At 44.3% G+C, this 9,618-nt stretch overlaps 1 protein-coding gene across 1 annotated transcript; it reads left to right on the top strand.

Annotated features, from left to right (window-relative positions):
- The first annotated feature begins 3,831 nt into the window (after positions 1-3,831).
- On the top strand, positions 3,832-9,362 carry AWAT1 (acyl-CoA wax alcohol acyltransferase 1). The gene is made up of 7 exons (XM_081793133.1): positions 3,832-3,907; positions 4,856-4,963; positions 5,233-5,303; positions 6,176-6,380; positions 7,065-7,236; positions 8,789-8,988; positions 9,208-9,362. The coding sequence occupies exons 1-7, from the start codon at positions 3,832-3,834 to the stop codon at positions 9,360-9,362; spliced, it is 987 nt and encodes a 328-aa protein (XP_081649259.1).
- The last annotated feature ends 256 nt before the right edge of the window (positions 9,363-9,618 follow it).

The raw sequence follows: 9,618 nt of genomic DNA, 5'->3' as shown, positions 1-9,618 counted from the left end.
GCGCCTGGGTGGCTCAGTCAGTTTAGCATCCAACTTCAGCTCAGGTCATGATCTCATGGCTCATGAGTTCGAGCCCCACGTCAGGCTCTGGGCTGACAGCTCAGAGCCTGGAGCCTGCTTCGGATTCTGTATCTCCCTCTCTCTCTGCCCCTTCCCTGCTCATGCTCTCTGTCTCTCTCTCTCAAAAAAATTTTTTTAATTAAAAAGAAGCCCAAATTTTACAGTGATACTATGTCTATATTTCTACAGAAAAAAAAAAGTCAAGAAACAGAAGTACCAAGATGTTAACATTAACTGGTTATTTCTGGGTGATGAGATTGTGAGTGACTTTTGTTCCCTCTATGCTTTCCTGAGTAGTCTGAAACATTTGTGATTTACGTGGATTATGTTTATAATCAAGAAAAACAATAAATTTCCAGTTTGAAAAAAGCGAATACCAACTGTTTCCAACCTGTAAGTGGCAAACTTCTGGGGAGTGGAGGGAGTAAACTATCACAAGGGTTCTGGAAATTCCCACATGATCCAACCATTGTCTAGAATGAATAAATAAGGGGTACCTGGATGGTTCAGTAAGTTAAGTGTCTGACTCTGGTTTTCAGCTCAGTTTTTGATCTCGCAGTTCATGAGTTCAAGCCCCACATCAGGCTCTGCATTGATGAGCCTGCTAGGGATTATCTGTCTCCCTCTCTCTGCCTCTCTCTCTCTCTCAAAAATAAATTAAAATAAACATTTATAAAAATAGAGTGAATAAATATGTTTGCATATATTTTTTTCAAATGTCATATTGTATACTATCATGTTGTATACCCATAGTGCTTGAGTTTATTACATATTTCTCAATCAATGAATATAAAAAATACAACTATTATCATGTGGAAGTCCATAAATTTTAAACACTAAAGCAAGGGATGGGATTTGCTGCTAAAAGGAAAAATATATGAGGGCGCCTGGGTGCATCTGACTTCAGCTCAGGTCATGATCTCGCAGTTTGTGAGTTTGAGCCCTGCATCATCAGGCTCTGTGCTGACAGCTCAGAGCCTGCTTCAGATTCTATGTGTCTCTGTCTTCCCCTCCCATGTTCATGCTCTGTTTCTCAATAATAAATGTTAAAAAATTATTTTAAAAAAGGAAAAATATATGTATGGATCAGCTCTGTAGCCTGAGTGTCTTCTCGACAGCTTACCTCCTTTTTCTCAGAAGCGATGAGAGGAAATGGAGGGGAAATGCACAAATTATTAAAAGTTAATCCAGGAGAAGACAATTCAGAAAGATGAGAGAATATGGAGAGGGAGTTGTTGTAGGCTCAGAAATTCTATTATGGAAAGACAGAATGCTAATCTCCCCTATATTGCCAGAGGCTAGTCCTCACCCTCTATCATAAGGATGTCAACACCTGTGTAGGGTGAGATGCTGTAATACCTGAATGCTATCATTTGCTCAAGGGCCAGGCTGCTATCCAATTAGCAGGAAGACTTGGAGTGGGGCAGGCCCTCCACGTCTTTTGCCAAACTGACGCAAAGGTCAGCAACTGTCTTTCCTTTCTCTCATTCTTCCTCTCCCTTTTTGTAATGTGTCCCTTGTCTTCTGTTTCTGCACAGCTTCTTGGCCTCCACTCAAGTCTCTAGGTTATACTACTCCACAGGACTTCTGTGATTTCATTATCCATAAAAAATGATCCTGATCACAAATAAGATACTGATCATTCATTCAATACTAAGGGCCTTAGGGGCAGAGGCAATGACAAATTAGATATAGTCCCTACCCCTTTAGAAGCATAGAGACTTCAGGTGTGAAAAACAGACAAAAAATAAAAACAAATCTACAACTCAATTTGCTTCATTGGGCATGAAGTTACAAAAAGGTAAGAGACAGAAGTCAGAGAGAGGAATGAAGGCTTCACTTCCCCCTTCCCATTTTAGCCTGTATTTGGGACTCACCTAGGGACGAGGCTCCACACCATCACCCCTGCTTAGGGGAGCTGGTGCTGAGGCTTGGAAGACTAGCTAACTCTAAGGAAGAACAGTCTTCAACAGTCCGATGGCATGGGGAAAAAAGAGGGTAGGAAGGAGGATTGTTCTGTATTAAAAGCAAATTTAGATCTTGCCAAAGGGCTCAAACTGGATGTCTGATCCAGTCCTTGAATCCAGATGTCAATCTGCAGGAAATACAGAGGAACACCATGAGTGTGCAGGAAACAAAGTCCAGGCTGCGGGAAATTCTCTAGGTCATATGTGGGTTCTTGAAGAGGTAAATAACGTCAGGAAAAGAAAGGGATGGAGGGGGAAACTGTATATGAAAACAGACTTAAACTCTTCAAAAATGCTAAGGTCATAAAAAGAAAGACAAAGAAACTACCACGGATTGGAGGAGTCTAAGGAAACATGATCACTAAATGCAATGTGAGACCTAATGGAATCCTGGAACAGAAAATGGACATGAGTAGAAAAAATTAGCACAATTCTAATAAATTCTGGAGTTAATAGTAATGTACCAGTATTGATTTCTTAGCTGTGATATCGATACCGTGGTTACATAAGATGTTAACATAAAAAGAAGCTGGGTGGAGGGTATAGGGGGCTCTCCACACTATCTTTGCAACTCTCCCATAAATCTAAAACTTTCCAAAATAAAAAGTTTTAAAAAAGAAAAATTTAAGGAACATATCAATTTTTTAATAGGCAAGATGAAGCCATAATCTTTAAGGAAGTATGTTTGGGTAATAAAACCATAGAAATGCAAAGAGAAGATCACGCTAAATGCCAGAATAATGGTTATTTTGGGAGGAGGAAGAGGTTTGTGATTGAAATGGAGCACATAAGAGGCTTCTGGGGTTTAGTTTTTTGATGTAGTGGTGGCTGCAAGGTATTTGTCTTATAATAATTTATTAAGCCATATATTTTTTAGGTAGTTTTCTGTATCTAAATTTTATTTTAAAATGAAAAATTAAAGAGAGAGAGAGACTTAAGAGACATAACATTCAAATATAATCAGTAAATATTGTTTGGATTCTGATTCAAATTAAACAACTGTAAAAAGATATTTGAATGTGGACCGGATATTAGGTATTATTCAAGATTTATGAAATTTTTTAAAGGTGATAGTGGAAGAAAACATTCATATTTTTGTATGCATAGTGAAGTATTTAGGGGTGAAATGACATGATATCTTAGAATTGCTTTAAGATATCCCAAGGCAAAAAAAGAATGGGGCAATAGATGAAACAAGTATGGCAAAATGTTCATAGTTCTTGAAGATGAGCAAAAAACATGAACACAAAGATAACAATTTGTTGCATTCTCCGGTTTTGTGTATATTTGGAAATTTTTGTAATAGAAAGTTAAAAAAGGGGACATCCCCAACCAGGCTGCCTCAGGGCAATAGTCTATCTCAACAAAAACCTAATCCCAGGTGCTCCTCACCCCACAACCCCCCAGAGCTCCATTCCCACCAGCCATCTCTCTGAGACCACAACCTCTATAATCTTCAAGTGGCCTGTGAAAGGTATTTCCCCTCTCTGGATCTCTGAGTCACTAGGACTAGATGACAGTCCTTCTTATCTTTCTTCATCCTGATGTCTTAATAATCTCAGGAATGAGTCAAAGGGCAAATGGCCAGGGCCCAGGGCTCAAACCTGATAGGGCAGGCCTTGATACTCCAAAGCCTACCCCCTGCAGTGGGTCGTAGGTGTGGGGCAGGACAAGGAAGGGAGAAGGTAGGTAGAAATCCTTCTGGTCATATGCATTCCTTATCGAGCGAGCTTCCAGAGGCTGGTGGCACCATTGGCTGGAAGAGTGTTCTGGGATCTTTGTCTTCCTCAGGCTCCTGACCATCATGCCTTATTTCAAACAGCCTAAGCACCTCCAGAGTCTGATGCTTCTGCAATGGCCCTTGAGCTACCTTGCCATGTGTGAGTACTGATCCAAGACTTCACGGCAAGAAGCCAGAGTGAGAGGCCAGGGCCAGGTCTGGGGTGAATTTCATGTTCATGGGAAGTCTCACCTCTAACCTGTGATCATCTCAGATGGTACCACAGAGTAAAGCCAAGGAGTCTTGAGTTCCACGAGTGCCCTGGAGAAGGAAGACATAGAGCCACAGGAGACAGAACAGGCAGAGGGGTAGAACAGGATCATGATGGATACGAGTAGACGCAGCTAATTTTAGCCACTTCTTAACCCTATCTGGAGAAGGGAAATAAAGCCCATGAATAGGCATATGATGTGTCCATGATCATAAGGAAGCATGGGTAGTGGGACAGAGAAAGCATTAGAATTACAGACTTGGAGGAATATAGCCTGTGTTTAAACCATAGAGTTTTCCATTCTTGGGAGTGGGGGTGGTAGTGTGTGGGGAGATGCTGATAATGGAAGGAATGGTGAATGGGCAAGAGGACAGGAATGATGAATGGGAAACAGTAGAGGGATGCAGATGCTGAGTGGGCAGGGTGTGGGGAGATATGGATAGTATATGGGCAAGGAAGGATGACGGTTTAACAAGGGTTCAGGGATAATGGATAGCAAAGGATACAGGAGACAAGAAGGAAAAGATGGTGGATTAAATGGGTGCAGGAGGTAGGGGAAGCGGGTGGCAGGCAGGGAGCAAGAGTAGAGGAATGGTAAGTGGGCAAGGAAGCAAGTGGACAGGGATGATAGGGAAGTAGACAAATAGGGCTGGTGTTTGGCACATGATAAAGGAAATGTCTGAAGAACAAGTAGACATGGATACCAGATGGCCAGGAGTTGGACTGTGCAGAAGGCCAGGACCAGGGGTTTGGGTAGTTTGGAGGGTTCTTAATGGGGATGCATGTGGTCAAGTTCTGCCAGCAGCACAAATTTGGTCTGACCTGCTTCCTCATCAGTTTGGATCTTGCAGCCATTTTTCATTTACCTGCTATTTACATCCTTGTGGCCACTACCAGTGCTTTACTTTGTCTGGTTTTTCCTGGACTGGAAGACCCCAGAGCAAGGTAAGACTCATGGACCTAGAAAGCACAGGGCCTATGAATGTTCCACCCTAACCTGTTACCAGGGAGTCCCACTCAACATGCCACAGGCCTCTTATCCAAGTTCTCAGAGCCACAGGAGCTGGGCCAGCCAGGACCATCTTGGGGTCTCTTCCTTTTCCACCTGTCTGGCAGAGCCATGGTCTCTCCATGCTGTTAGGAAAGCCCTGGGTGACCAGGAGGGATGGGGTTAGCAAGACAGACACCATCCCTTACTGATATTTCTCTCTCAGGTGGAAGGCGTTCAGCTTGGGTAAGGAACTGGTGTGCTTGGACCCATATCAAGGACTATTTCCCCATTACGGTAAGTGTCTTTTCTGAAGCATCCCCACAGTTCCCAAAATACTGGGCATTTATGCCAAATAACTAGGGTTGTCCATAAGGAAAATAAGCATACCAGAGAAATTTCCATGCAGGCTAGACATTCTTCAGGACTCAACATTGCTACTGGGTACTCGCTACTCCCCTAGCATACTTTGGACACCCTTGGCATGACCTACCAGATAGCACAGGCAGAAATGCAAAAACAGTTCAGTTTTACAAATATTGATTGAAAGCCTACTCTGTACCACATGTCTAGAGTACAGAGAAGTGAGTAGGATACAATCTGCCATCAAGGTGCTCACATCTAATGAGGACAGACATGTATTTATGGTTTGGTACAAGGTACACAAGTAGTTCAGATGAGGGGTAAGAAAAAGCTTCACAGACATGGTGATATTCAAGCAGGGTTTTCAAAGTTCAATAGAAGTTACTTGGGCAGAAACTGGAAGGGGGCTGGGAAGAGAAAATATCAGGAAGAGGTTCTAGAAATGTACTGCTATGCTGATCCTCTGAGCATTCTTTGGAGTAGACAACAAACACTGCCTCAATTTTTAGAGCAGAGCTTTCTGACTTTTTCACATAGCAGCACTCAGACAAAATGATACCATGCATGAAGTGCACTGAGATAAATGGCCGAAGGTACTTGCAGCTGTAGGCAAGAGGCTCAGCAGTTCTAGCTGCCATAGATCGTGCTTGGTTTCCAGGGGCTGAGGAGACCAATATCTTGGCCCCTGAAACCCACTCATGGCCTATCTGTTGAAAAGCTCTGATTTAGAGAGTGCCCTGATCCCTGAAGTGTCTTCACTTGTGCTTCTTCATGTGATCTCATTTCATTTCTTTCCATGGCTGCAGATCCAGAAGACAAAAGATCTGTCACCTGAGCACAACTACCTCATGGGAGTTCACCCTCATGGCCTTTTGACCTTTGGAGCCTTCTGCAATTTCTGCACTGAGGCCACAGGCTTCTCGAAGATCTTCCCAGGCATCACTCCCCACTTAGCCACACTGTCTTGGTTCTTCAAGATCCCATTTGTTAGGGAGTACCTCATGGCCAAAGGTACTTCTGACCATACTTACTGGAGCTTCTGGCCCATTTCTCTGCTGAGAGATGTACCTTTTTAAGCCCCACCCCCACCTCTCAACCACATCTCACCCACTCCCATCATAGCATAGTAGTTAAAAGCGTGTCCTGGAGCTAAACGGTCTGGGTTTGAATCTTGGCTTTGCAACTAACTGTGTGGTCTTGGGTAAGCTACTGTACCCCTATTGGTCTCTGTTTCCTCATCTGTAAGGTGATATTGATGATAATAATCCAACCTCAGATGTGGTGTGATGCTATATGAGATAATACAAGTAAAGCTTTCAATATAGTGCCTGCCACAAGAGTATATGGTCAGTAAAGAATAACTTTTGCTATTTAGTGGCAATAGAGGACAAGAAAAGAGTAAGATTACATTTGGGATTCAGAAAGTCCTTCTGGTTATCCCTCTGGAAACCTTCCTACTATAGTTTTGACCCAGTGCCTCCTACGAAGTGGAAATATTGCCTCAAAGTGAAACATGTTGGGTTTTCCCACAGCCTTCATTTCTCCACACCCTTTGTCCCATCTCATTGACTCTCCTCATAGGACTCATAGGAACAGTGGGCAATCACAATGAGGAGTAAAGCAGAGGATGTTCCGTCTCAAGCATTTTCCCCTCTCCTTATTTTGCTCCTCTCTCTGCTCCTTGATTCTCTTTAGGTGTATGCTCTGTGAGTCAGCCAGCCATTGACTACCTGCTAAGCCATGGCACTGGCAACCTCGTGGGCATCGTAGTAGGAGGGGTGGGAGAGGCCCTACAAAGTGTGCCCAACACCACCACCCTCATCCTCCGGAAGCGCAAGGGATTTGTGCGCACAGCCCTCCAGCATGGGTAGGTGTTTCTCCCAGGGCAGTGGGGGTGGCTTTCTCTGAGCAGTATGACCTGTTCGGTGATGCCAAGATGAATCAGATCTGAGTCTTGCCCTCATGGAACTTACTAGTGCATAGGGGAGACAGGCATAGAATTTTAAAAAGGTTTACATCATCCCCTCCTTCTGACCTAGCTGGACCAATTCTCAGGAAACCAAATCAGAAACCCAGATTCATTATCAGGGGGCTTGGCTAGGGCTCCCCTAGTATACAGCTGATGCCCACATCATCTCTATCAATATTGACACCTACATCTGTTTGTTATTGGTAAGTGCAGGGGGCAGAGCACTATGGTGAGTACGTGCATAATATCTGAAGTCAGGGGGCCTGATTTGAAATCCTGGCTCCAAAACTTACTGTGCAGTCTGAGACAGGTTACTTAACCATTCTGAATCTTGGTGTTTTCGTTTTCATAATGTGGCTACTAATAATTGTACCTACTCCATAGGGTTATTGTGGGGAGTCATCCACCTAAAACACCTACATGTGTCTGGCACACAGTAAGTGGTGGATAATTATTAGCCACTCTGACATAGGGATAAAGAGAGGAGATAAAGAACAGGTGCCCAAAGCTGGAGCTGTGGGGTGTACCATCAGGTCAAGGGGCCAGCCCACTGGACACAAGGACAATTGCCCTATTGCAGACTCAGGGAAAAGGGAAGTAGTTCTTCTAGGGACCTTGCCTGAGTGGCCTGTTTATCAGTTTGGGGCATAATGTAGGGGAGAGAGTTCTAAGCTGGAAGGAAAGAATCCCGGGTTCTAGTCCAGGTCCTGACCCTCACTCACTGCCTGAGTGCCCTTTCCCCTTCAGAACCTGGGCTTCTGGATCTGTAAGGTAAAGAAAATAAGCCCCCTACTGTGCCCTGCACATTCTCTGCTGTGAGGAACCAGTAAGGTAACATACATCAGAGTGCTGAGAGATTGTTACTAATAACTCACAAAGATTTGTATAAGACAGACTGTGCTCTCTTTACTCTTCTCTCACAGGAAGAGGTAAGGAGCCTGATTCTGTATCTAGAGCACTGTCAGGGTGGATTTGGATGGCTTGAGAGGAAAACAACTTTTCTCTGCTCTAATCTCAAGGGCAGAATACCTTATGAATAGTCCCTGTGGGTGAGGGGCATATCATATATATGCATTTGTTCAATATCATCATCATCTTCTCTATGCTTCCTACCAGTAGAAACAGAGTCAGATATTTCCCTACAGGACACCTCCTGGAAGCTTTTCTTTACATGATGTGGGTTTCTGGGGATCTCTGCCCAAACCCCTCATCCTTCCCTACACCCGCATATCTTGCCCTTGTGATCCTGGCCCAGAGATAGCATTCTCACTGGCCTTGAAAATTTCAAGACAAGAGATAAGTAACTATGGGAGTCTTGTTTAGTGCAAGAAGAAATGCTTTATGTCACAGGGATTTTATATAGATGGGAGTCTGGCCAGGAGCAAATGTTCTTCCTGGGCAGTTCTCACCCTAGCCTGTGTTTGAGAAATAAATTGAGGTTTTCCTTCAGGGCTCATCTGGTCCCCACATTCACTTTTGGAGAAACTGAGGTATATGATCAGGTGCTATTCCATAAGGACAGCTGGATGCACAAGTTCCAGAGCTGCTTCCGCAGTATCTTTGGTTTCTATTTTTGTGTCTTCTATGGACGAGGCTTCCACCAAGGCTCCACCGGGCTCCTGCCATACTCGCTGCCTATCGTCACTGTGGGTGAGTGCTGCTCTCAGCCCCAAGGCCACCTCAGCTCTTTATTGACTTCAGCTTCAGCCCTCCCCACCCCACCCCCCACCAAAGAAAAGGGCAGCAAAGAGGGAGAATCTGGGAGCTAAGTTGGCATGTGAGAGGATCCTGCCCAGGGAAGGAGAAGGAGGTTAAAGAAAGAGAAGATTCTAACACTTTCCCCTTCTCTTTTCCCATCTATCTTGGCAGTTGGGGAGCCTCTACCACTGCCTAAAATAGAAAAACCAAGCCAGGAAATGGTGGGAAAATACCACACACTCTATATGGATGCCCTGTGCAAACTGTTTGACCAGCATAAGACCCAGTATGGCTGTTCAGAGAACCAAAAGCTGCTTTTCCTGTGACTGAATGGACTGCATGGTCAAGAGCATGTGCCTTGGAGAAGAGACTCATTTGCTGCTAACCAAAAGGGGGAGAAAAGGAGATAAGGGAAGGCAATGTGTGGTAGGGGACGGCATTAGGTATTCCTTCCTTGCCCCAAAGCCCTTATAGTTGCTGTCCTGAGGTGCTTCACTCAGTATTTCTGCAAAAGGAGGCATCCTGAGGCCCCTCAGGTCCAGCCACAGGCACAGGCAATCTTCCTACTTCTCCCCTTACTGG

The sequence above is a fragment of the Panthera onca genome, chromosome X (genome assembly GCF_046562875.1).
Source record: "Panthera onca isolate mPanOnc1 chromosome X, mPanOnc1 haplotype 2, whole genome shotgun sequence".
Classification (NCBI taxonomy): Eukaryota; Metazoa; Chordata; class Mammalia; order Carnivora; family Felidae; genus Panthera; species Panthera onca.
Note: the sequence above shows the minus strand (reverse complement) of the source record. Positions and strands in the feature narration are given on the sequence as shown.